At 56.8% G+C, this 26737-nt stretch overlaps 1 protein-coding gene across 5 annotated transcripts in view; it reads left to right on the plus strand.

Annotated features, from left to right (window-relative positions):
* Nucleotides 1-26737, plus strand: part of CAPZB (capping actin protein of muscle Z-line subunit beta) — a 136176-nt gene that overhangs the window by 106506 nt on the left and 2933 nt on the right. For 3 of the 5 annotated variants that reach the window (XM_049700611.1, XM_033433122.2, XM_033433119.2), the window contains exons 5-9: nt 10552-10693; nt 11068-11184; nt 23702-23767; nt 24417-24493; nt 25878-25990. In XM_049700611.1, coding sequence (XP_049556568.1) covers nt 10552-10693; nt 11068-11184; nt 23702-23767; nt 24417-24493; nt 25878-25980 — 505 coding nt within the window. In that variant the 3' untranslated portion in view covers nt 25981-25990. The remainder of the gene's footprint in view (nt 1-10551; nt 10694-11067; nt 11185-23701; nt 23768-24416; nt 24494-25877; nt 25991-26737) is intronic. The other 2 variants (XM_004272477.4, XM_004272475.3) reach the window with 1 other exon arrangement.

Raw genomic sequence — 26737 nt, forward strand, 5'->3', positions numbered from 1 at the left:
AGAAAGGGCCTCCTCTCGGGCGGCTGGCTCACAGGGTCACTGCTCTCTTGGCAGAGTTGTCCCTGCTTTCTCAGGCCTTAAGCCTGGGGTAGCTCGTCGGTCACAGAACCTCATCACGTGACCTAAGTGAGCCATCTTTCTTGGGAGAGACTTAGTAGAGGGTCAGCACTTGCAGCTGCCAGAGAAACATCTTATTTGTGGTGTGAGCCACCAGTTGGCTGCCACGAACCCCACGATCAGTGCTTTGCGTTTTCAGGTTCCCAGAGAAGATGGGAAACCTTCGCCACTCTGGCTTTCACCCTGGGTCCTCTGTCGGCCCAGGTTCTGTTGAGACCAGATGTTCTGACCGAAGGGGCTGGCACTGCTTTCTTTCAGAGATGATTGCTCCCATCTGTGCCAGGCATCTTGCCCCGCGCTCTGCGGTCCTTGGCTCTTGGCTTGCAGCAGATAATACCTTCAAACATGCGGTTGCAATTTATTGGCCTTATAAGTTAATTTTAGTGGGTGTGCAATTGATTGAAATCAAAGCTTAACGAAGGCCAGAGTCTAGGGGGTGGGGGAGCGGGGCGGGAAGGCATTTTGTGTTCTTCCTTTGCTTCGGGTCTGAGATAATCTTCAAAAGCCTTAATTAGGTTTCCTAATCAGCCCTTCTTGTCTGGAAGACGTTTACAGAGTGAAACAAGGCTGGCGTCCCTGTGGCAGCCCCAGAGCCTGCGAGCCTCTCCGGCAGCGGCCGGGAGCTGGCAGATGGGCCTTCCCGCGGCTCCCCGCCTCCTCTCCCCCGCTGGGACCGGGTCACAGTTGTGGCTGCTTCCGCTCCTTCCTTCCCTTCTCTGCGCCTCTGTCACGTGACGTTTGAGCGACACCAGCCCAGCGAAGGCAGGGCATCCGTGTTCCTGTGCGGAGAAAGTTTGTTGCCTTGGTTTCTTGGGTCCTTGAAACTCCATGTTCCCAGCTGCCGTCTCAGACCTCTCACCCTGGGCTCCCCGGGGCTGCCCCTTCCTGGGATGTGAGCATTGGGCCTGGAGAGTTTCAGTGTTTCAGTCCTGATGGGAATCGTAGGTGGCAGCGGGAGGCTTTCTGATGAAATGGAGGTAGCAGAAGTATGGGAAGCAGCTAACTGGTGGTCGGTGGGGACACGCTGGCAGCAGGCACAGACACCTCCCAGCAGAAGTCACTGTGTCCGCGTCAGGCTGCAGAGTGGGGGAGGGCCTGGCTTTGAAAGAGACTTGGCCTTGATTCTCTGGTCTGCCCTTACTCACTGACTTGGGGCGAGTGGCCCGCTTTCTGGCCTCTGTTTCCTTATCTGTCAGCAAGGTGCCACTGCCCGTCTTGGGGGGTGGGGGTGGGTAAGGGCAGTCAGTGAGGCGCTGTTCCCAAGGCTCACCTTGCACTCACGGTGTCCACTCACACCTTCGAGTGTGACAGAATTATCCTCGCCTTGCAGCAGTGACCTGTGTGGCTGTGTTTTTATTGTGGCTGGGAGGTGGTTTTGGTGCAGACATGGCGAGGCAGCAGGCCGCGTTAGGAGGCTTCGGGTCCTGGTGGGGCTCTGCCATAGACCGCAGCAAGACCTTGAGTAAATCTGTTTCAGAAATGGAGTGAAGTAGCTCCCGTCTGCGGTGACGGGAGAGTACTTAGGATGGAGCCACAGACACTTCCCGAGAGCCTGCCGCGCTCTGAGCACTGCAGGTGCCATGGGGGTGGGTCAGGCGGGCCCCTTGGGCCCAGCAGGGGTGAGGAGGTACACAGGGGAAGAAGTGAACAAACGAACGAAGGACTCGCACCCTTTGGTAAGTGCTGAGAAGGACCAAAAACTGGGCGCTGCATCTATAGCAGTGGCCGGGGAGGGGCCGTGGGGTGACTGGAGCGGGCGTCCCTGTCGCAGAGGAGCATCACCAGAGCAGGCCTGGCTGGCATCTGGGACCTTGGATTTGGGAGGTTTTGTTGCATTCCCTGATAGGAGCAGTCATGGTGTGGAAACTGTCGCGCAAACGCTATGGTTTGTGCAGAACTACAGCCTCTGTGCTGGAGTCTGGAGCTGCGGTGTGTGCCAGGCAGAGGAGCTCAGCAGTAAGAGCCCTGGGCACCGAGGCTCGGGGCGGGGGGGGGGGGGGCTCCCCGGGGACAGCACTTCACATGCCGTCGTCGCTGGGGAATTAGGCGCGCCTCGTGTGACTCCCCGGGCGGGGTGGGGGCAGTCTTGGAAGCCTGGACCCGGTTCCCTCCCTCGGCGGCTGTGCCCTGTCTCCTTGGAATAACTCCCGGCTGCGAGCACGACTCTTCTGAGTCCTGTGAGTCCTCCTAGCAAATCGTGGAAGCTCGGGTGGTCGTGGGGAGCCATGCTCAGCCGTGTGGCCTGGTGGGGAGGGGTTCACTGGTGTGGCCAGGGCACAGGAGCCATGTGGAGAGGTGCACGGGCCCTCGTCCGGCACAGGCCTGGGCTGTAGTCCTCAGCACCTGGGGCAGGGTCTGGAGGGTCCCGGGGTGCGTGGGACAGCTCTGGCTGTGCGTCCTGAGAGATCCCTCCAGAAGTTGTTTGGGGGCTGGGGTGCGAGACCCTGACCTGGACTCCTCTTACTCTGGCTGCTCGGTCCTCACCGCTCCCCCGCTAGTCTGGCTGAGCGACACCTGTGGGTTGAGGTTACCCTGTGTTTCCCACCAGCGGAAACAGCCAGGCCCAGTTACCTTTGGTCTCCAGAGTCAGAACCCAGCCAGGAGATGGGTGGAAGCACTGAGCAGAGTAAGCGTGAGGTGATGGAAACGTTCAGGAAGGTTCTGGGGCAGGTGAGACCTGGACCATCGGGACTGGCCATCGGCCTGGCTGCCTGCCCCTTCACACAGGTCTGTGTGGCCCCCGCCGCGTGAACCTTTTCCCCCTTGCCCGGAGGTGGAGGGCCTCTCCCGTGTCTGAAGGTCTCCCGAGGGACCCTGCCACAGTGCCGCTTGCTACACATCCTGTGCCCCAGGGACCGCGTGGTAAAGGTGGGGAAGTCGTGCCTGGCTCTCAGCTTGTCGGCAGCATAATTAGTGTTTGGGTTTCCACCTACATTATTTGTATCTTCCATGCATTTGGAGGGCCTCTGGGAACCCGCCCTGCCTGCTATGGGCCTCCGGCTGCCAGTCTTGGGCCGGTGTGAGAGTGCTGGAGGCAGCTAAGGGGGAAGCCAAGGTCGCCTCAGCTGCGCTGTTTTGATGGAGTGGGAGACGCATGGAGAGACGCCCTGTCTGCTTTGGGGTGAGTTGGGTCGAGTCGCTTCCTGCTCTCGTGGTGTAAGTTTCAACTGCTCTGAGCCCTGCTCTGAAGCAGGGGTGTTTCCTGCGGTTCCCAGAGCCCGTGCACGCAGGGTCCAGACAGGCCACTCGTTGCCCCCCAGCCTGGAGGCCAGTGACGGTGCGTCCACGTGGGTCCCCTTCGCCAGGCTCCTGAGGCCGTGCCCAGGGTCTGCTTGCCTTGGCACGCGCTGTCTGCTTTTCATCTGCTGGAAGAAAGTTAAATGGAAAACAGGAGCATGCAGAAGACAAGCTCATTTACAAACATGATCCCCGACTCAGCATCAAGGACTCTGGTTCCTCCAGGATTCCTGGGTTCTGTCACCACACGGCAGCCAGTCACGCTTCGGGTTATGTGGCTGCATGTGTTGGGGTGAAGCGAGGACCGGCTTCCTCCGGTGGCGGTGCTCCCTGCTGCTACCGGGCACCCTGGGCTGCCAGGGAAGCTGCTTCCTGCGAGTATCGAGGGTGGGTGGTCTTCCAGCCGTTCAGCCAGCAGGCCTCTGCTGCCACCTTGAAGTGGAGGGCCCTCCTTCCAGAACTCCCAGTGCAGGGTTCTCGGTGTTGCTCAGACTCCTGGCCACTTGGTGTACCCCTTCCTTCCTTCCCTGACTTTCTCCTGCACTCGAGGCAGCATTGTTTACAGCAGTGTGTGTGTGTGTGTGTGTGTGTGTGTGTGTGTGTGTGTGTGTGAGAGAGAGAGAGAGAGAGAGAGAGAGAGAGAGAGAGAGAGAGAGAGAGAGAGAGAGAGAGAGAGAGAGAGAGAGAGAATTTACCTAAGTCCAGCCCCACAGGCTAAACCAGGGCCATGAGAACAGGACGTGGCTCTGGGGCAGCCAGCTCCCCAGTTCTCAGCTGTGTGACTTGGGTGCATTCCTTTCGCTCTCTGGGTTTCCACCATCTTAACTGCAGAATAATGTATGCAAAGCCCCTGACACAGAATGGGTTCTCAAAAACGGCAGCTCTTGGGCGATGGCGATGGCAACTCCAGAAGGCCTTGACCGTCCACATCCTCCTGGGTGGGCAGCGTGTTCACGGGTAGCCCGGAGAGGCAGAGGATGCTCACGGGTGGCATGCAGTGCGGACGGTGTGGTCAGGTGCCAGGCCAGCTCGGCGGCCCCTGCAGCAGAACCATTGTTTCCAGAGAGGCCTTCATTATTCCTCTTTAAGTAAAAAAATAAAAACCACGTAAAGCGAGGCTGTAAAGCGCCGCAGCCACGGTCCAGATGTGCACGTCTAAGTGCAACTGGCATTGAAGTCGCGCCTGCCTAACCGATCGGCATGTTTGCTCTGGGGACTGTTGCACCTGTGTGTGCTGGAAGGAATGTCTGCAGAATACCTGTCCCGTGTCCGTGGGCAGATTCTGGGACGCGTTCCAAAAACCATGGTGGAAACGGCTGTCACTGGAGGTGTGTAAGCAAAGTTTTGGTCAACTTAAGATGTTTGGAGTCTGCACTGTGGCGCTCAGAGTCTGCCTCACACCGGCCCTCCTGCAGCCACCTGATCCTGGAGTGTCAGAGCTGGGAGAGACCCCAGTGAACCTCGGATCCAATGTTTTCATCTTGCCAATGAGAAAACCACGTTGGTGCCGCATAAATATTCCTTGCCTTCCTCTTGGCTTTGTTTAATGAAGCCGGCTGCAGAAGCTCACACTCCAGCACCTAAGGGTGTGGCCTTGTGCTGCCCCCCCACCCCCCACCGACTTGTCTGGGTTTGGGGGTGACTGCCTGTCCTCCGAATCGCAGGTGTCATTGCGCTGCCAGAGATCCACGTCCGCTCCGGCCTCCTGCCCAGTCCCGGGAAGGCTGCCCAGCCCACTTTCGGCTAAAGGAGCACATCTGAATGAACCCTGCTCCCAGCAGATCTGTGCTGGCTGTGGTTCTTTTGTGGGGATCATGGCATGTGACTCATTACCTGTTGGGGCCTCTGTATCAGAGCCACAAGTCCAGCTATTCTCCCAGGAGGCGATTTGATGGGAAAGAGGGAGGGCCAACCTCCAAGCCGATTCCAGTCCCGGCTTCCCTGTTACATGCGCAGCCCTGCGTTGGCCAAGCCTGGTTACAGCCCAGATTCCTGAAACAAGTTTCCATCCTGGTCTCCACGCACACCTCAGCCTCAAACACTCCATAAAGCTTTAGGAGCCCAACTAGGTTTTGGGTTTTGTTTTTTTTTTATCCTTTTGTGAAGTAGGTCATTTTGAGTATGAAGTATTATGTTTTCCCTTTTGTCTCCTCCTCCCCAGCAGTCCTGAGGTTGGAGAGTTATGGTCATAGAATCTGTATGCGTGACGCTGACTTTGGTCAAGTGGAGGAGTGCATTTCAGGGGAAAACGACATAGCTCTCTGGGAAAAAGAGAGTCACTGACACCCCAGGCTTTTCGCTGATCCAGGTTCAGGGTCTAACTCGCCCAGGCGCTTCAGTGTGATTGGCTGTGCGGGGCAATAGCCAGCCCACCTGAGGGGCTTGCCTGTGGCTCCTGGCTTATCCAGCGCAGTGCCCTGGTGACCTGGTCTTTTGAAGTTGATGAAACCTGGTTGTGGTCAACATGCTGTTTTTCAGATGGTGGGACTTAGCGGAGCCAATCCAGGTGCCCCCATCTCCTTAATGCCAGCTGTCTGAATTCTCTGCAGTTCCATTTGCCTTAAAAAAATATTAATCTGCTGGGAAGCTCTTGAAAGCCACCAACTGTGGAGTCGATGGCACTTGGTTGAAAGAGTTCACTCTTGGGTGGACATCAGAGCAGCGTTTTCCTCTCGTTGTTCCCGGGTTGGTCTGGGTTGGTCTATCGGTTCCCCTACTGATGCTCCTGGAACTCTGAAAGGCCCCACTGTTGCCTGGTTCGACTTTCCAAGCCGGCTTCTCTGCAGTGTCCCCACAGACTGTCCCTGTGTCCCTGTGGCTAACAGGTCATTCACCGTCCTCACCGTGTGTGTGGATTTCAGCCCTCACTCCCTGAAGGTACCAGGGCTAAGAAAAGCCCAGGGGTTTCGTCTTTGGGCGTCCACGTTTTAAAGATGTTCCCCGAGCTGCCCCCTTGAACAGAGACCTCTGGGCCTCCCCTTTTGTGCCCAGCTCAGCTGGGCCATGGCAGTGGTCCTGGGACCGTCCTCCCTCCCTGCCCTGTGGAGGAGGGGCAGAGCACAGGCCGGCCGGGTGAACCCCTCAGCCGCCTGCTTGCAGCGCCAGGCCACTCTTGATGCCTCGTTCATGCTGCCGTGCGCAGCCCGAGAGCGAGTCGCCAGGGATGGCAGAGCCCCCTTATTGAAATAGCATGTTAGCATTTAAACAATATTAATACTATTTGACTCATTAAATATACAAAGGCCAGCTAAAGTGCTTCCATGTGTGTGCTGTTAGTTCTGGCGGGCGACTCCTCAGATGGCTTTATGTGGTTTCAGACAACATTTTAGCACATTCTTAAAATACCCACAAAAGCCTTTATGTAAAAACTCATAAATGTGAACCACATAAAAATTATTTTTTTTCCCGTTTCATGTCATTATGATCAAAGTACAGTAGGTAAGAATAAATTTCCAAAAACTTGTTGAGGTCCCTCTTTAATTAATGCTTCACGTGCAGAGCAGGACCATAAACCGTGGGACGGGGGGCTGTCAGTGCCCCGTGGCCACTCTGCCACAGAGGCTGGCCTTCTGGGCGATTCTGAGCCGGCCCTTTCTCATCACGCGTCCTCCAGTCCCTTTGTCCTGGAACATCGGGTTGAGACTCGCAGCCGTGGGCGTCCCCGGAGGTCCCTTTAGGTGAGTGGAATGTGAGTCCGCTCTGGCGCTGCTGCCCTCGTCTCTTTACTGAAGGTCCGATCGCCTGTAAGTTAGGGGAGTACCCAACGGGACACTCTCCCAGCTATGAAACCAATTACGGAGGTCACGTGGCTCCGTGGAAGGGTGCTCGTGATTCCAGCCAAGTGAGGAGAGCCGCGCCCAGCCCCGTCCCCTTGCTGTGCCTACAGTTACATAAAAGTAAGCGTCTGGACGGAGACTGGAGGGGAATTTGGAAATATGAGATTTATGGGATAAGCTGATTTATGGTGTTGTGGGCTAAATTGTAAACTTCCTTTTTTTAAAATAATGTTCTTCTAATAATTTTTTTAATTTGGGGGAAGAATAGTAACCCACATGAGCATCAGAGTCGAGCTTGCATTTTTACCTCCTTTGTCTCCAACATTTTGTAACGTTGGACCTGGTCAGTGTGGCCCACAAGGGAAGCTGAGGATGCCAGGGAGGAGCTGCCCGGAGCGGAGCCGGGCCACGAGGTGGGACTTTGGAGTGGAAATGGCCAGTTCCGCCCCGCAAAACGGTAATGCTGTTGTTTTATTCTTCTGGAAGAAAACAGAGATCTAAGGGAGGGGACTGAGAGGGCTCAACCACAGGCCGCCTGGTGCTTTTGAACTGGTTGCCAGGTGGTGTCGAGGGGGGTTGTCAAGCCACCAGGCCCTCTGCTGGTTCCCTCCCAGGGCAGCCTGACCTGCCCTCCCCCGAGTCCCAGCACAGAGACAAGAACAACACTCTGGGCTGGAAGGCGCCTGAGGCGGGGGGCCTCGGGCTTCGAGGGGCAGAAGGATGAACACGCCCTCTGGGCTTCGCGCCTTCGCTCCAGGAAAGAAGGAATTAGCGGCCCACTTCTGCCAGCACAAGAAAAGCCACATTTTTAAAAGTTGTTTTTTCCCTTTTGATGTGGGGCTGCTCTCCCGACAAGCAGGCGGAAAGGGAAAACCATGCGATGGAACCCAGCCATCTGTCACCGAAAGGACGGGTGTTGGCGGGTCTGCCCTGGGCTGCCCTTCCCGCCCGCCATAGTGCAGCTCTGCTTCCCGGGGAATTCGGGGAGGGGGCACCAAAACCCCGGAGCCCATGCCGCCCGCTCACCTGAGTGAGGGGTCTGGTCCCAAGGTGAGCGATGCATCCCCACATGTCCCAGGAGCGTTCCAGGGTGGCCCGGCGTGTGACCAGCTCCCTGCAGGGCTGGGCCGGGTCAGGGTGGCCCTGTGGAGAGAAGTGGGGGGGGCCTTAGGCTCTACGCCAGAACACTTACCTACTTGGGGTCTGGGGAGAGATCTAGAACAAGGGAAAGCGCCTTCCCGAGTGGGGTCCCCGAGTGCCCAGCGTTGGCCAGGTTCCCGGAGTTGCCCTGGGCTGGCGCTGAGCTCGGGCCCGCAGGTGTGTCTCTCCATTCTCCCGTGCTTTCCCCTCACAGTTCTACGCTCTGCTGCCCTGGTCGGAAGCCAGAGTCCTCAATCCCTCGATCTTTCCTTTCCCTCAGTCCCTCAACCTCAGTCCCTCAATCTTTTGACCAACATCTAGCCCCGGGGCTGGCACCTGATACAGCCTCCTGCCGTCACCTGCCTTCTGGGGCCGACTGGCCAGGGGAGACAGCTGTGCATTTCACTTGACAGCTCGATCGCAATGGGTAGCGCGGGATGGAGCAGTGGGGACAGTCTCCCTGAGGAATGCTGGCGGGGAGGGCGCGAGGGGAACAGACCTAGGTGTGGGCCCTCATGCGCCACGCTCAGTGGGCCTGCAGTGGGTCAGAGCCAGAGACAAAGCAGCCGCGGGGCCCTGCAGCTCGCCAGCATGAAGAGGGACTACCTCTTCCGTCTGTCTCTCAGTTACACTCTGGTGTATATCACATAGGGGCCTTTGTACGAAAACTTTTTAGTTTGAAAGAGTTTGATTTACAGCAAAATTATCCAAAAAAGAGTACAAAGAATTCTTGGAATACCCGTCGCTTACATTGTCTAAATATTAGCATTTACCATGTATATTTTTTATCATGTAACAGCGTTATCGAGGTGTAATTCATATACATGTTTATTTTTATTACTTGTTTTTGTTATGAAAATAATAATCTTTGGTCAGGTATCTACTTTCCTGTATTGTTTTTGTCTTTCAACAGTCCTAGAAAGTAGATACCGTCCCTGTTTGTTTGGTTTTCTTAATATTTATTTATTTGGCTGTGCCGGGTCTTGAGTTGGGGCGTGTGGGATCTTTTAGTCGTGGCATGCGGGATCTAGTTCCCTGACCAGGGATCAAACCCGGGCCCCCCGCGTTGGGAACGTGGAGCCTTATCCTTAGCTGGACTGCCAGGGAAGTCCCAATACTGTCCCTGCTTTATAAAGAAGCTAAGGCCCAGTTCGCAGAGCCGGTAGCTCTTGATAAGTAGTCATCGGGCGGATAAGCGTGTGACGTAACTGGTGACTGGCGGGGCGGGCATGGGGACATGTGCCTGCCTGACTCCCCAGCCCGTGCGTCTCGGTGCCTGCCTGCTGCTCATATCCGAGGCCGCGGCCCCGAGCCTCCTGGAGAGTCCTGGAGTGCACCTTCCGCACCACTGATGCAGGGTTAAATGGGGTCAGAGAGGCCACAGACTTTCTGGTAAAGAGTGTGCTATTAGCCACCAGAGACTGCATCGTTCCAGAGTCGTAGTTGGTCGTCATCAGAATTTGAGGTGCTGCCATGTCAGCTGGTGGTCCGCCTTTGCTTTCTGAGCTCCTCGGACCTGTACGGACAGCCGCTGCCCTGGTGCCCTTGAATTTGGGATCCTTGCCTGATTTCCTTTGCTCCTCTGGCCTTTTCTTTCCCTCCTGCATTTGATCTGAATTAGGAATTTTTCAGTATTGCCTCAGACTTGCGGAGGAAGCTCGGTCCCAACCTTAGCCCTTCGTTTCAGGCTATACAGTTGCAGCAGGTCGCTCTGAAAAACCCACAGAAGCCCCAGCGTGTGCAGGCCCTGGAGCGTTCCGGGGGGAACAGAGCTGTCTGCTCTCAGTGGGACAAGTCTGGACTGTTGTTGCTCTGTTTTTCCTGTTTTTCGCCTGTAAAGTAGGCATCCCAAAAGATAGGAGTATCTCACGGTAATGATTACTCAATGGGAATGACCCCCCATTGAGGGTCTGTTACATGTCACACACATTCTGGATCCTTCTTCTGGAAGGAATGTGAACCCAGAGAAGTGGAGTCAGTTTGCCAAAGGCCACAAAGCTAGAGGAAGGGCAGCTCAGACTCAGACTCATCTTTTGGACTCCTAATTCCGTGTTCTTTCTGTGAGCCCCCCACCCGAAAGGATGCTGCATCCCCTCCCCTGACCAGCGAATGAGCAGGACACATGCAAGAACCAACCCTGGAACCATCGTAGGGAGGGTCGTTAATCCCAGAGAGACATTTAGATGAATCTTTGCCAAATGACCACCCCTGGGACCTGGGGGGATGATCTGTAATTTGACGGGCTTAACATCTCATGGACACGTGGGCCTGTTTCCTGCAGGTATTTTGAAGGCGGCGTCTCATCTGTCTACCTCTGGGATCTGGATCATGGTTTTGCTGGAGTGATCCTCATAAAGAAGGCTGGAGATGGATCAAAGAAGATCAAAGGCTGCTGGGACTCCATCCACGTGGTGGAAGTGCAGGTACGTACAGCTCCCACCCCCACCCCCCGCCTGCAGCTGGCAGCCCAAACGGTGCGGCCTGTTCCCTAGCAGGTGCTTCTTGATGGGGATATGTTGTGACGTATAAACCCCTGCTGATTCCTAAGAGTGCCCACAGCCATGTGGATAAAGATAAGTCAGGATCGCAGTAGTCATTGATGAAAAAGATCCCCAAAGAACTTGGATACAGTGACCGCAGATTCGGCCCCTTTAAAAACCATCTGGGATTCTATAAGGTCATGTCATGGTGACGTGTTAGGAAGGGACGTGTTAGAATGACCTGAATTCAGGGGCCATTCGGGCTCTCCTCAGCTCAGGGTTGTGCCCAAGGCTCTGATCTCTGTCTCTTCCTACAGGAGAAGTCCAGCGGTCGCACCGCCCATTACAAGCTGACCTCCACGGTGATGCTGTGGCTGCAGACCAACAAATCCGGCTCTGGCACCATGAACCTCGGCGGCAGCCTCACTAGACAGGTAGAGTGGTCAGTGCCCCCGGCTGCAGCCCCAGGGCTGGCCGTGTGTGGAGATGAGTGAGCAGCTGCCCCACAGAGGGTCCTGGGGCAGCCCCTGCGCCTGACGTGATCTCCCCACAGGCCTGTCCGTGTTTCCCGACATTCAGTCATGGGAGGTTTTACTTGGGATCAAGGTGTTTATGTTAAGATGCTCCCGTGATGTTTAGGGCATTACCGCTGGTAACATTTTAGAATGGGTTACTTTCTCAGTTGTGGCTTAGATGATGTATTAGGGCTCTTGGTTGCAGGTGACGGAAGTAACTCTCACTGACTTAAGCGAAAATGGAAATGGGTCAGCTCACCTAAGTGTGACGTTCCGACATCGTTCAGCCCGCCCGGGTCTAAGACACGAATGATGTGGGCAGGACTCTGGATCTCCATGCGGGGGCTCCTGGCAGCCTCTGGCCATCCTGGGGGAGAGCCTCTCTCGCAGAGCAGGTCTGCCGTGTAACCCCAGGAACGTCTCACTGGCGGGTCGGGTTACTTGTCCCGGACAGAATCACTTCCTGACGCTAGGGTCATGTGACTACCCATGGTCGAGGAGACGAACAGGGGTGTGGGTGTTGATTTCCTAGAGTGAAATCAGGCAGCTTTCTCACAGTCGAGAGAGGGCTGGGTGTGGGCAGCCGGCAGCCACTGGACAATGGAGAGGTGCTTTCTGCAGCGAGAACGGATGGCCGTGATCTGTGGATGGGGGTGGGCAGTGAGGCGTGACGGCAGCCAGGGGGTCAGCCTAGGGGCTTGGCAGCAGGCTGCTGGGGGATAGTAGCCAGGGTCCCCAAAAGGAGAGAAAGGACTGAAAAAGAAGCTACAGGGACCCAGAAGAGGGAGAGCCTGTTAAGCCTCCAGGCGGGTTTACCGGCCTCCCCAGGCAGGTGTCCTGTGGTACACACCTGCTCTCTGCTCAGCTCTGGCCCCCGCAGCAGTGCTCCAGGGATGCAGGGGTGCAACGAAATGATAGTCACTGGCATCCTCTACTATGCATCCCAGCAGGGCACTTTTCAAAACTCAGAATATTCGTTCACCTCATACAGAAAAAATGGGTATGTCTGGTCAAAGCAGTCCAAAGACTGCTTGAGTCACAGGGTCTTGACGTGGGAAGAGTTGAGAGGTCATCTCCCAACCTGACAGGACAGTTTGTGCCGCTCTGCTCGGGTGGGACCAGGGAGCTCGCTGCCTTGGGGGATAGCCCGTTCCTTTTACGTCAGTCTCCATGAAAAGAGGCATCCAGCATGGGCCGCGCGCCGCTCTGCAGGCACCGCACAGGCGTGCAGGCTACACGGCCCCCCACTGGCTCCCCACCCCACCTCTTTTCCCACGAGCTGTTGACGGTCCAGGGATTTCCCCTTCTGTTCTTGTGCAGTCGATCTTTCTTAAAATGAGGTTTTACATGCGAACTCACGTTTTGGTTTTTGTCCATTCTGCCAGGGACAGATAATGTCGAATCTCGGTTTTGGTCATCCAGGTGTTAGCTGTTCCTTCCGGCTTTCTTCCTTGCACATTAACTAAGATGACTCTGTCTTCGTATTAGTTCAAGGCCAAGTTTGGAGCCCTCCAGCCTGGCTACCAAAGACTTCCGTAGTGGGGAGACATCAGTCTGATAACGGTCTTTCTAGGGCACTGGTCTTCCGGGTGAGCTTGTCCAGCTCTGATTCACCGCCTAAGCAGGGCTTCGCATTTCCAGATAGATGCCATTTGAGCCACCTGTGGTTGAACACCGCCTGCCGTTTCCCAGCCGGCTCCCTGCCCTGCAGGACCAGGGGACTGCAGGCTTGGCCGTGGCTTCTCTCTCCTCGCCCTCAGGGCTCAGTGTGTGTCTGCACTTCAGGCTCCTCTGATGTGGCGAGAAGCATTGCTTTGCTCTGTTTCCCACCTCTCTGGTCCTGAACGGCCCGGCCAGGCAGGAGGGCTCTCCTGAGAGCCTCTGCTCTGCAGCTGGAGAGAACCTTCCTGCCCACAGTCTAGTCCAGGAGGGACCAGCGTCAGCACCGCGGAAGAGCTTGTCAGAAATGCAGAGAGCTTGGGGCCCTACCCAGACCCACCAAATCAGGATCTAAAGTTCACAAAATTCTCCAGGTAATTTATGTGCACATTAAAACTTGACGAGTGCTACTCTTTGGGGTTTTGTACCTAATTCCATCTTGGGGGGCGACTCCCCATGCCACCAGCAACCAGTACTCCAGACACCAGCAGGGTGTCCTACAATTCACCTACGAGCCTGACACTCTACCCGGAGATAGCATCAGATCCCACAGGTTCAGGGCTCAGTCCCACAAGACTGCCTGCCCTCCTCCCTCCCCTGAGACACACCTTCCAATGCTAGTGGGGAGTCCAGGTTGTCCCCTGTGCTTCTGACCTACTGGCTACAAATCAGAGGTTCCCATGACCCCCTACTTGGGTTCGATTAATTTGCTAGAGCTGCTCACAGAACTCGGGAAACCCGTTTACTCATTAGATTGCAGATTTATTCCAAGGGACATTTAAAGGTTACGAATCAACAGCCAGATGGAGAGATCCACGGGGCGAGGTCTCAAACGAAGGAGCTTCGTTCTCATGGAGTTTTGGGGCCCCTGGAAGCATTTTGGTTCCCCAGCCTGGAAGCTGATTCCCGTCTTTCGTGGGGTTTTGTGGAGACTTCATTACATAGGCGTGATGATTAACTCACTAGCAGTTGGTGATTGATTCAGCCCCCAGCCCTTCTCCCCTGCCTGGAAATAGAGATAGGACTAAAAGTTCCACTCCTCTATTTATGGTTGGTTCCCCTGGCAACCAGCCCCCATGCTTAGGTACTTTCCAGAAGTCACCTCATTAACGTAAACCCAGTTGTGGTGGAAAGGGGCTTGTTATGAGTGACAAGGCACCCATTTCACCTTTATGGCCCCGAAGCGATTGATTTCAGGAACTGAGGACAAGAGACCAAGTATAACAAAAGATGCTCCCATTGCTCTTATCGCCCAGGAAATTCCAAGGGTTTGGGAGCTGTGAGCCCGGAACCATGGATAAAGAGCAGATGTATGTGAGAAATGTATTTTGGTCATCCGAATGACCAAACTGTGTATTTCTTATAAATCACAGTATCACAGCTGCTGTGTGCCTTTCTCTTGCCCATCTTTGGCTTAGGTGTCATGAGCAGCCCATCTTCAAGGTGCCCCTTCCAGGTGTGTGAGGTGAGCTGGGAGCTTGGACTGGAAGGTGCCGCCTCCCCTGGAGCAGACTTGTCTTCACTTCTGCTTCACGTGCTGCTTGAAGCTTCTGAGCAGGTTGAAGACCCTCGTTTAAGAGTCCTGTTTAGGACTTTTAACAGCCCCACCCCAAGGGAAGGCCTTAACCCTGTGCTGGTGCAGGGCAGTGGTGTCTTCGTGTGACAGGAAGAGGAAGCACAGACAGGTGGCTTGGCCTGAGTCTCCTGTGAGACTTGGCCTCAGAGAAGCCGCTGCTGGCTGCAGTGCAGCACCCTCAGAAGGGCCTCAGGAGGGAGCCTTCCTTGGCAGAGGTGACCGTTGCCATCCTCATCCTGGGAGTGCCTGACTTCATGAGGGTTCCTTTTAATATCAAAATGGCTTTTTCAGTAAGATAATAATTACGCTTTTCATAACCATTAATTTTTTAATGTGGCAGGAAGGATAAATTTAGTAGCTCTTTTAAGTGCAGTCACAGAAGCATCTCCATGCACTTGAACAGTAGAAGCGCACAGCAGGTGCCTGGGCCGCGTGTCGGAGCCTCACACTCTCCGTGCAGAACCTGCACCACCTCTGCCGTGTCACGGGGCCTGGAGCCGCAGGGCATCTCGGGGGTCCCCTTCTCTGGCCTCTGGGCAGAGCTGTCCTCACACCGTCCCAGAGGCTAGTGCTCACTGGGCAGAGACCATCCTTTTGCATGGAAATGGGCCCTCGTCTTCCAGGAACCGCTGACCAGGGAGGGGCCGCCAGACCCCAGGCAGCTGGCTCCCTCGCAGCCGTCCTCCCCGACACCCTGCCACCTGGGGAGTGGTGGAAAGTCCTAAACCCGTATCCGGAAACTGTTTCCTGCATCACTTACCGCTCCGAACTGTTTATAATTCCACCCGGTTTACAGTGACCTGGACAAATATTTAATCCTCAGCCTTCCTAATAGTTTAGATCAGAGCTGCCAGCCCACGGCCAGGGTCTGGGCTTGCTGTGCGCAGCACCCGCTGCCAAGCCAAACGCAGGCCTGCGGAGCGGCCGTCCTCAGCGCAGCGCGCGGGCCGCGGGCCTGTTGGATCGCCTGTGCTCTTGGGCTTTCGTGAGGAAATTGATGCTTCTGTCATCCTCGCGGCCGGTCGCATAACTCATCTGAGGTGCATTAAATCTGGGGCTGGTTTCCAAAGTAAGTAACTGCAAAAGGAGGGGCAGGGAAGCAATGAGGGTGGCAAATCTAAGTTAATGATGTGTAGCTTCTGCGCATACAGGGGAAATGAGGGTTGCGGGTTTAGCTGTTTGTCCCAGATGAGCCTTGGGAAAACATCTCTGGTTCTCTTGGATGGGAGGCGAAGGGGTTCCAGGAAAGCTTAGCAGATCAGTGATCGAGAGTGAACACGTGTGGTAATGTGGGCTGTCTCTGTTGATTGGGTGTCAACAGCATAGTGATCGCTCCCATTTAGCAGGTGAGCAAACTGAGGTTCAGGCTATTAAGTAATTTGCTGTGGTGACTTAACCTAAGTAGCAGGCAGAGCTGGGATGTGAACCCAGATTTGTCTGCCTAGAAGAAAAGAAAGCTGCATTCTGCAGCACTGCATTTTTTTGGTCTTAATCTGTCCCGTATCTGTAGGCCTGGCATTTAAGAGATGCTCAGTAAGCATTTGCACAGAAATGCGTTGAGCAGTCAGGACACTGCCCTGCGGGCGCCCAGGAGCATTCCCTTGGCAGCCCCTCGAGCAGCGTGGGCAGCGGCAGTGGGCCAGTGGCCCCAGAAACAGGCCCTGTGGCGAGTGGGGCCAGAACCACGGAGTCCAGTGGAGGCGCCAGGCCTCCCTGGAGTGTGCTCAGCAGCGCCACATTTTGGGTGCCTCTTGCAGGAACCCAAGTGACCACATGAGACGCCTTCACCACCAGAGCTAGTGCGGAGGGTTTTAAGATTTTTTAAGTAGTCAACTGATCTGATCAGATTTGTGACTTCAAAGGATGGCCCCAGCGGTGGCTGCAGTGACTAGCCTGTGGCCGGGTGGTCAGTGAAGGAGCCTCAAGGCAGGAAATAACGAGGAAGGGCAGAGGCAGGAGGAGTAGAGGAGGGACGGGTTGGAGACGTCTTGGGGTGACCCCAGGGTGTGAGCGCTGGGCTCAGGTGGGTCTTCCTCGCTCGAGTTCCTCCAGTAAGCGGTACTTGCTGTGACCCAGGCGTAATGGCAGCTCCACACTCACTTGCACACTCACACCTTCCCACGTGTGTCAGGAGGGAAGGGGCCATCTCACCAGGCCCCGACCCTGGCAGCCATCCTAGCCAGTGGTCAGGTGCGCCCAGCCAGGCCGAGGGCTCCCAGCTCTCCCGTTTCCATCCAGCTCATACTGGCCACCCCGCAGCTGCATAGGCCGGGGCCACCCCTCCCTGGCACGATGCCCAGGGCTCCCCCACTTTCCTGCTTCCTGTGCCTGTCCTGGGAAGGGCCATGGCTCGGGCTTGGCGGAATTTCCCTCCAGGAGTCCCTTTCCCTGGCTCCCCAGGCTTTGCCTCCATCTTCTCCTCTCTCAAGGCCCCCTCACCGCCTTTTTTTTTGGGGGGCTGTGTTGGGTCTTCGTTGCTGCACATGGGCTTTCTCTAGGTGTGGCGAGCGGGGCTACTCTTCGTTGCGGTGCGCAGGCTTCTCATTACGGTGGCTTCTCTTGTTGCAGAGCACGGGCTCTAGGCACGCGGGCTTCAGTAGCTGTGGCTCGCGGGCTCTAGAGCGCAGGCTCAGTAGTTGTGGCGCATAGGCTTCATTGCTCCGCAGCATGTGGGATCTTCATGGACCAGGGATCGAGCCCGTGTCCCCTGCATTGGCAGGCGGATTCTTAACCACTGCACCACCAGGGAAGCCCCTCTCACGGACTTTCTTACCGCTCTTGGTAAATGTACTGGAGCTACATTTCACACCTCATTGTGACCTGGGCTGTGGAGATGCCCCAGGGGCTCAGACCAAGGCGCCCTCACCCATCTCCTCCACTCCGGCCTTTTGTCCACCCTCCCCCCCGCCCCCCGCCAAAAGACGTCTCTTAGGGACGTCCCTGGAAAGCAAGCAGAGAAAGTGTTTTGGCAGATCCCTGCAGCTGTGGGAGGCAAGGTGAGTGCCGTCTTCACAGAGGCTCATCACGGCCAATCCTTGAGGGCAGGAGGGCGGCAGCTGCCACCTGGGCCCCGGTGGGAAGGCTGCTTTCCGCAGGCCAAGTACCAACGCGCTGAAAAGGAAGTTGCACTGAGAGGTCACTTCTATGTGACAGCTGGAGGCGTGGGAAAGAGGCAAGACTGCGAATCTCGGGAAAGAGATCCAAGGTTTCCAGTCTGGGTCCGGGCGCTGCAGATGTTCATTTGACATCTTTTTCCGACTAAATATTTAGAAGCAGAGGTGGAATGTCCTGTGGAGCTGGGATGTGAGGGCGGACACTCGGAAGGCGAGCTCTCCCCCCGGCTCAGCACCGGGCTCCCTTGTGATGTATCTTCGAGCAGTGAGACTCCAGCTGAGGCACCTGCCCGCGTGTTAATGCAGGGAAATCCTCTTTGACTCGCGCTTGGCAGTCAGGCAAGGCGGCATGTTGCAGGGGGAAGAGCCCATGGCCTTCCCTCCAGATGTGGGGAACACAGGGGTCCGGGCCAAACTCGGGGTGGCTCAGGGAGAACTTTCTCACCCGGGGAGGCCCAGCTCCAGGTGCTCCCTTGTTCCCTGAGGTTCCTGGGTTCAGGGGTGGAGAGGCTTGAGTGGCGTGGCTTCTAGGGATGCTTTGGTGTACATCCGGTGACCTGGGGCGGAATGACCCAGCCTGTTTGAGAGAGAAAGCTGGTGTGAGGCTGCCTCCCTGTGCCCATCCCCCGCTAGGAAGGTCGGGCAGGCGAGGAACGAGGAACAGAGCAGACATCCGAAAAAGGGAAGGGTTGGGGGAAGGCAGGCGGGTGAGGCAGGGATGAAACTGCTTGGAATTTCTGAGCCCTGGACTGCGGTTTGTCCTTGAGTTTTCCGGTAAAGAACGTGGGTGACGTTGAGAAAATGGAGCAATCTCCTGGAAGAAAACAGGTTTTGGAATCCTCTAGACCTTGGTTCAGATCCTAGCCCAGTCTCTTTCCAGCTGTGCGACCTGGACGAACCACTTACCTTCTCTGAAATTCAGCACTTTCACCATCGAGCTTAATAATGCCCATTTGGAAAGATGGTTGTAGAGCAGAAATAAAAAAACATTTTGACACATGGGTTATGCCCCATGAATAATAGCTGTTAACTGCTACTACCACCTGTCACGCAAGCAGAGACTTTTCCATCTTCTAGAATGTATACAGTTTTAGGCTCAGTTAAATTTTTCCTAAACTGGGCAAACCGAACCTTCCTTGAGAGGCTGTCTGACCACTGTCTTCTGGCTTGACAGCGTGTTACATCCTGGCCTCACAGCTACGCTCTGACCCGGAGCCCAGCCCAGTTACTAGGAGGAGCCAGGCCGGGGAGAGTCCCGGGAGCGGAGCTGCCGTTCAGCAGGCGCCGTTCTGGGCCTGGTGCACGTATTAGGTTCTCCGGTGCAGTGCAGAGGCAAGGAAGGCCCTCGCCCCCCAGGGCTCCAGAGCAGCAGCCGTTAGACGGGGCTGGCTTCCTGCAGGTCCCCACCCTCCAGGCTCTGCTCACTGCAAAGTGCCGCACGGCACTGCTCACGTTTTCCCTTTTGAGGAAAATGGCCTGCTTTCTACACACTCACCCGTGTCCTCCACGTCGCCGGGCCACGGAGAGGAGCGGAGGTGCTTGATGGGGACAGGCGGGCTGCGCTCTGACTCCAGACTCTGTTGGAACCACCTTGTGGAACATCTGTGCGACCACAGCACATGAAAATGTTCTCCTCTGGCATCCCCTCTATAAGGATGTAATAATACCTGCGGTGCAAAAGTAGTTCTGTTTTTGGCAGATCAACTTTGCCAGCGAGCTGACCCTGACCAGGTGTGAAGGGAGTCGGCAGGGTGCGGGCAGGGGGGCCGTGGAGGCATGTCTGTGTGCCGGGCCTCTGCCCCGACCCCGGCCCACCCTCTTCCTTCCCTTCCCCTGGCCCTGCTGGGCGTTTGCCTTGGGCTCAGATTCCCTGCCTCAAGCTTCGTGGCCCCTTGTGTCCTCCCTGGTAGTCGGTCTGCTCCTGGGGGAGGCTCACCCGCCCTGGCCCCCATGCCCAGACCTCTTTTATCTCTGAGCGCCCAGCATTTCCAGCCTTTTCCTTTGTTGGAGGATGGCTCTTGATTCTGAAGCAGAGATGATACCCAAGAGGTCGGATATCTGATGTGACTTTGCTTCCCTGATGGCCCTGAGCCCTTTGCCGCCAGTTCTGGCCTCAACTTTGCGTGGTTGGTGCGCATTTAAAATGGGGCCCTCACTGAGCTTCAGAGCCTCACTGCTTCCCTGGGGTTGCCAGGAGTCTGCCGTCTGCATGGAGCTGGGGAGGCAGAGAGGCCAGTTTGTGGAAGGACATAATTCATTTGGGTCAGACCCCCCCCCCCCGCCGCAGGCCTCTCCTTGCCCAGAAGAGCAGCCCTGAGCTGCCGTCTGGCCGGGCACAGAAACCTCTTCCACGTGGGAGGAGAGGACACTCAGTGCCAGCGTGTCGGTGTCCAAAAATGCACTGGTGGCGCAGTGGTTGAGAGTCCGCCTGCCGATGCAGGGGACACGGGTTTGTGCCCCGGTCCGGGAAGATCCCACATGCCGCGGAGCGACTAGGCCCGTGGGCCGTGGCCGCTGAGCCTGCACGTCCGGAGCCTGTGCTCCGCAACAGGAAAGGCCACAGCAGTGAGAGGCCCGCGTACCAAAAAAAAAGAATGGGTAGGCAAGCGCCGTCCTTCCTCAGGGCGGAGCGCGGTCCCAGCCCCTGTTCAACATGCACACGCTCCAGTCGTCGTGGCCGCAGGGTTTTGCTCAGGGCCCAGCATGTCCCACAAACGCCACGGCGCTGCCCAGGGTGGGGTGCTCATCCACCTGAAACGGTGGGGTGTGACTTCACTTTGAAGTTCATGGGCACGCTCACCTCCTGTTTTGTGTCAACCCCTGAGCAAGACTCCCCAGGATCATTGGCCAGAGTGCCCGGGGTGGCTCAGGGCCCGGTGTTGGGGGCAGAGCAGCCGATCATTTTAGCATCTCACTCAGTCTCTCCTGTTTGGCCAGCCCTCAGCCAAACGGTCTTGCCAGAACCAGGCGTCTTCACTCTCAGACTTAGTCTCCTGACTTTGAAAGGGCCTTGCAAGGCTGTGGGTTCCAGACCATCTCTCTACTCCAGATCCCCCTCTTGTAGCATCTTGACAAATGGCCACCCCGTTTCTCCCCAGACACCTGCAGGGACCCAGGGCTCATTGCTCTGTGAGCAGATGCAGATGTAATAACAGAGAGCTCCGTCGCCCCTTGGCAATGACATGGATTGCCGGACATGCCCCTGCTGGACAGCCTGGCCCTCAGAGCATGGCCAGGACCTCCCGAGTCTTTCCCCTCCCGGCCTGAGATATCCAAATTCTTTCCCATTTCTTGGGGTCAGGGTGTTCAGACCTTTTAAGCAGAAGGACTCCAGTTCGCCCACGGCTCTCTGAAAACCCAGACTGCATCCAGCCCTGTGGACGTGGCTGGGCTGGGACGGAACGGGGGGCCCTCCCTCAGCAAGTGATGCAGCCTCGCCCCTGCAGCTTCGTTGCGTGATGGGGGGCGCGTCGCCCCTGAGCTGGGCTCCAGTAATATAGTTTCCTTTTGGTCCCGTCACATTCTTGTCAAGCTTGAATTCACCTAAAACCCACAAGTCTCTTCACTGGGCTTGTTCCTCATTTTGTTCTCGGTGAGATTAGTGTTTGAGCCAAAGCAGGTGGTTTGCGTTTGCCCTGGTGAAGGCAGTCAGCGCGCTGGGGCTGGAGGAGCAGAGCTGCGGGGTCAGGCGGGGCTGTCACCTGGGCAGAGCACCTGACACCTTTAAGCTTTGGCTTCCTCGGCTTTAAAGTGGTTCTTAGGAGGACCAGGTGGAGTGAGGTCGCTGCCGCCAGGGAGTGCTGTGCTCTGCAGCTGACCCGTGTCTCGGGGTCTCATCACCTCCACCCTTGATGCTGGCAATAGGATCCCATGAACCCTCTGCGCTGTGCCTTTCTTTAAGTCCTGGACAAACAGGTAGACCCAGGGCCAGGTAGAGAATCGTGCGAGATGCCCTGGAGGCCACCCTGGGAACATGAGCGGGCTGTCGTCCAGCCTCGGCCACAGGATCTTGGATGGGAACCTGCCACAGTGATGTGATCTTAGAGGAGCCCTCTGTTCTTCAGCCCAGCGTCCCCATCTCAGTAGGAAATTGGAGAGTCTCGCAGCAGATCGTGTTCCTAGCGAGCCCGTGCTGGCTCCTGGAGTATCTGATTTGAAAGTGCACCAGCAGATGATTTTTTTTAACGGTCCCATCAGAAATTGTTGTCTGGATCAGTGTCAAGCCAGTGTTTAATCTCCAACTCCACTCTTCCTTCTGTTATGGAAGTGGGGTCAGCCTCTGCCCTCCGCCAGTGTTCTGGCACCTCTGAAGTGTGCCGTAACTTCTCAGGGATGTCTCTGTCACAGAATCGGATTTTTCTGACCCTGAAACTTAATCATTTAAAGCGACTTGGTTCTCTCCTCCCATCTGCGGCTTTGTCTCCCTCCTAACTGGGTCTTTTCTACCTTTCCCAGCCTGGAAGTCACTCTCCCTAATGGGTAAGAGAAGTAAAAGCAGGTGAGACTGGGCAGAGGCCTTCAGCCTCCGAACAGACGCACCCCAAGCATCTGCCCCGTTCTTCCGGTGCTGAACGTAGTTAACCTTCCACCTTTGCCCTGCTGTTTTCACTGGTCTGAATTCACTTTGAGCTCTCGCCTTCCTGATCCAGTTCCTGTCTTCTCATGCTGTTTCTTGGTTGCCTATTTCAGCTTCCAGATTTTTTTGTATTTTTTTAAACTTTGTATTTTATATTGGAGTATAGCTGATGAACAGCGTTGTGATAGTTCCAGGTGCACAGCAAAGCGACTCAACCATACGTATACATGTATCCATTCTCCCCCAGACTGCCTCAGCTTCCAGATTTTATTTCAGTAACAGTGGTGAGGGACTTCCCTGGTAGTCCAGTGGTAAAGAATCCGCTTTACAATGCAGGGGACGCGGGTTCAATCCCCGGTCAGGGAACTAAGATCCCACATGCCGTGGGGCAACTAAGCCCGCACGCTGCAACTACTGAGCTCACGCACCTCAACTAGAGAGCCTGCGTGCCGCTAACTACAGAGCCCACCCACCCTGGAGCTTGCTCACCACAACTAGAGAGAAGCCCGCATGCTGCAACGAAGAGCCCCCGTGCCGCAACTGAGACCCGATGCAGCCAAAAATAAATTAATGAATTAATAATAAATACATCTTTCTAAATAAATAAATAACTAACAGTGGTGACCGTAGCTACACTTCCACTCGGTTTAAACAGCGTTTATGCACTTAGCACTCTGCTAGGCACCTGTGAAGTGTAAAACAGGTACATACATCTGCCCTTAAGGAATGTATAATCTTGTGAGGGAAGTAAGCCTTAAACATAGGGTGGAAGTTGGGGGAGAGCTCCGCGTGCGTCATGACTCAGCGCTCGTGTCAGGGTCATCAGTGCCTTCTCCCCTCCCTGCCCCCTTTCCTTTTAATACTCAGAGTACTGATCACTGGGCCGGAACTGGCTCACTGGGTCCCACCTCCTCTTAAACCCCCTCTGTCGTAACCAGGGATGCAGATTGAGATTCTCTTGTTCAAGTTCCACATGGTCACTCGGCCGGCCCTGCAGCCTCACACAGTAGAAGGAATGTAGGCTTGGAAGTAAGCATGGCTTTGACCCAGGCTCTGCTGTCACTCCCTGTGTGACCTTGGGCAGGTCACCCCATCTGTCTGAGCCTCGGAGTCTCCTGACACCTGGGTTGCCGGTCCCTCCCTCCGTAGCTGCCACACAGGCACGGCAGCGGCACGGCACTTTGGGGGCTCATCTGCGACATCAGGCCCCAAGCTGAGCCTGTGCCTGGCAGGGGTGGTCACCTGCGCCCTCCCTGCTGTGGGCTGTGGAGGTGGAGGTGCGGTGTGCTCCACAAGGGCGGAGCGAGACTCTCCCCTGGAAGCGGGGCCTCGGGGCTTCTGCGGGCCGGACTGTCTACGACCTGAAACTTGGGTTGCTTTGTGCTGGGGCTCCCTCACTGGAAAAGTGGCCTTCAACCCCCGCCAGCCGGCCCCGGGCCTGCCAGCAGGGAGAACAGGCCCTGGGCCCTCACCCGGCTCTCTGACCTAGAGGAACATTCTGTCTCTTTGCAGATGGAGAAGGATGAAACCGTGAGCGACTGCTCCCCGCACATAGCCAACATCGGGCGCCTGGTCGAGGTGAGTGGGCCTCCTGCTGCCGCGGTTCGCCTCCACCGCATGGGACGTTCGCCCCTGGAGCCCGGCTGCCGGCCTCCCGTGCTGCTCCCTCGCAGCTCCACAGCAGCCAGCAGCGCATTTCTCATGTTTTGCCCTGGCCTCGTGTTTCCTGAGCCTTCTGATTTGGACGCAAGCAGGGCCCAGCTCCAGAGGCACCCCCTTTACTGTCCCCCAAACACATGCACCCTGAAGACTCAGCTCGGGAGGCCCTAAGTCCTGTCTCCCCCCGTCCAGTGGGTGCGAGCGGAGACCTGAGCTCAGACGGGAAGCAGATCCCGGGAACACCAGTGGGCTCTGGAGGGGGACTTGAGCTACACCTCAGCTCCCCCTTCCCCACGCCACCTGGAAGAAGGGGGTGCTCTCCAGCTGCACGGGGTTGTTCACAGAGCTGGGGGGAGGGCTGGCGGGTGGTTGAGTGGGGTGGGCCAGCTCCCAGTGAGGGTCAGCCTGGGACACCGGGACTTGGTACTGGCGTCCTGGGCGCCAGGATGGGGAGGCGCTCAGGGCACACACTCACGTGCCTCCACCCTGTGGTCACAGCGGGGACTGCAGGGGCGCGGGCGGGAGGAGGGAGGGCATTCCCGTCAGTCTCACCGGCCTCCTTTTCCAGGACATGGAAAATAAAATCAGAAGTACGCTGAATGAGATCTACTTTGGAAAAACAAAGGACATCGTTAATGGGCTAAGGTAATGTACCCCAAAGCACGGGCTTTGGAACCAAAAAGATGTGGATTTGAATCCTAGGTCACTGCTTAAGAGCTCTATGGCCTTGGGCCTCTGTTTCCTCCTTTGTAAACCAGGGCTGAGGTATCTATCCTCCTTATAGGGTTGTTAATGCAGGTTTTGCAAGGGTAGAGCCCGGCATACAGAGTGTGTACTCAGGATAGATGTGGGAATCAGAGTAGACTTGCACCATTTCTGTTTCCTGGGGCCCATTCACCTTAACAGCATCGGTGCCCTTGTCCCTGGAGTCACCTCTCGGTCCCTCAGGCTGAGTCCCACCTAAAGAATCTGCCCGGCCCCTTTGGCTCCTGGGCCTGAGGATACCTCCAGATCAGACCCTAAGACGCAGGAGGGCATGATGACACCACCGGCCTCTGGTTGGCTGGTTTCCAGGGCAGCAGAGAGTCCCACAGAAAGAGCCCCCCGACCTGCTGCTTTCCGGAGAGGGACCCGCCACCCTGGGGTCCTCTCAGGGCTGTTGGCTGCCCCTCCCCCACGTCTTGTGCCCTCGGTTCTTCAGCGTCGGCCCCAGTGAAGGCCAAAGGGGGCTCAGGGGCTCGCTGGGTCCTCAAGGTCATGGTGGGCAGGGTAGGAGGCCAGAGCCCCTTTAGGGGGGCGGGTAGTGGAGGCCGCTGTGGAGCGAGACTGGCCTTGGAGTCGGGAGGCCGGGATCTCATGCAGCCTCTGTCAGCCAGAGCCGTGTGACCTTCGACCAGGGATGACTCCCAGTGGCCCTCCGGCCGTCCAGGAGCAGGGCTGCCGAAGGGAGGGGGTGGGATGGAGGCCAGTGTGCGGCCCTACACCACCACGCGGGTCCAGGGGCTAACGCTCTGCCCGTGGTTTCCTGTAATCCCCTGCTGTGGGCAGGAAGCAGCTCTGGTTTGTGAATCTGTCCAGGAGACAGATGTTTTAGTCTTTCACTCATAGGGTTTTAAAAGATGGGGCCCACTTTGGACTCATCATCTTTCTGATTTCCTCCCTGCCTGTGGGGAACGTGTTCTGGCCCCCAGTGGGTTTTATTCCACCCCCAGAGCATTGCTGTCCTCTGGCTGTTGAGCCTGGGGCCCCTGAGCCAGCCACACAGCCGCCTGGCCTGCAGGGTCCCCGGGCGTTGGCTGACAAATCGGAGAAGGCCGCGGAGAGCCTGCGGGGTGGTGGCCTGAGCCCCTGAAAGCCGCGACCGCCGCCCGCAGGAGCCCCGCGGCAGAGCCTCCCCACCACAGCCCCGAGCGGCAGCAGCCTCTCTCTGCCTGTGTGTGCCCAGCACGTCCTCTCAGCTGTCGCCCCTCGTGCTCCTGGGTCTCGTCCTCCCCCTGCCGCTGCACTCACCTCTGCACACTCTCTGTAGATCTGTTGACGTTATCCCCGACAACCCCAAGTTCCTGCAGCTGCAGAGGGAGCTTTCCCAAGTGCTGACGCAGCGCCAGATCCACATCCAGCCTGATAATTAAGCCGCTCCAGGTACCCTGCCTGAGAGGCCTGAGCGCCGCCCCACTAAACAGGACTCACCAGCCGCCGGGCCCCGCCGGACCCTTAAACACCACTAACCCCGTGTCCGCCCGGCTGGGAGCAGCCCCCTTAACGAGCACACTCACCCCGCCCCGCGTTACACGGACCTGAATCACGTGTGCGGTGTGTGTGCTTTGCACTCTGGGCGGGGCCGCGTGTGAGGGCGGGCCGTCTGGGCTTCTGCCCCTGAGCAGGCCGGGCATCGCCGGGCATCACCGGGCATCACCGTCGCCTCTCCGGCAGGAGCCGCTCGCCTGCGCCGCTCCCAGTGGCCTCCCGCTTGGCCGGTGGCTTTGGCGGCCTCTCTGCTGTGTGTGCAGCCGGGGCTTCGCCAGCTGTCCACCAAGGATCCCAGAAGCCAGATGAGCCCCTTCTCTGTGGGAGATTGACTGGGGCTAGCCGACCTAAAAGGGGGCGGTGTATCGCCCTGAGTCTGAGGATGGAACACAGAGTGCGGCTGTAACCCCCGGGCCAGGCCTGGTACCCCCAAGACCGGGTGCCGCTGGAGCCGCCGGGACCGGCATAACCCTCTGCCCCTGGCGAGCTGCAGCTGTCCTCCTAAATGCCTTACGCCGATGGAGGGGCAGCAGTCTGGCTGTAGACGATGGCCAAGGACCATGACTTGAGCTAGTGACAGATACAGATGTGTGAAAGCAGTCAGCATCCCCGAAGAGGAGCAGGGAAACTGGTTTTAATAAG

Source organism: Orcinus orca, chromosome 1, assembly GCF_937001465.1.
Source record: "Orcinus orca chromosome 1, mOrcOrc1.1, whole genome shotgun sequence".
In the NCBI taxonomy this organism is placed as follows: domain Eukaryota; kingdom Metazoa; phylum Chordata; class Mammalia; order Artiodactyla; family Delphinidae; genus Orcinus; species Orcinus orca.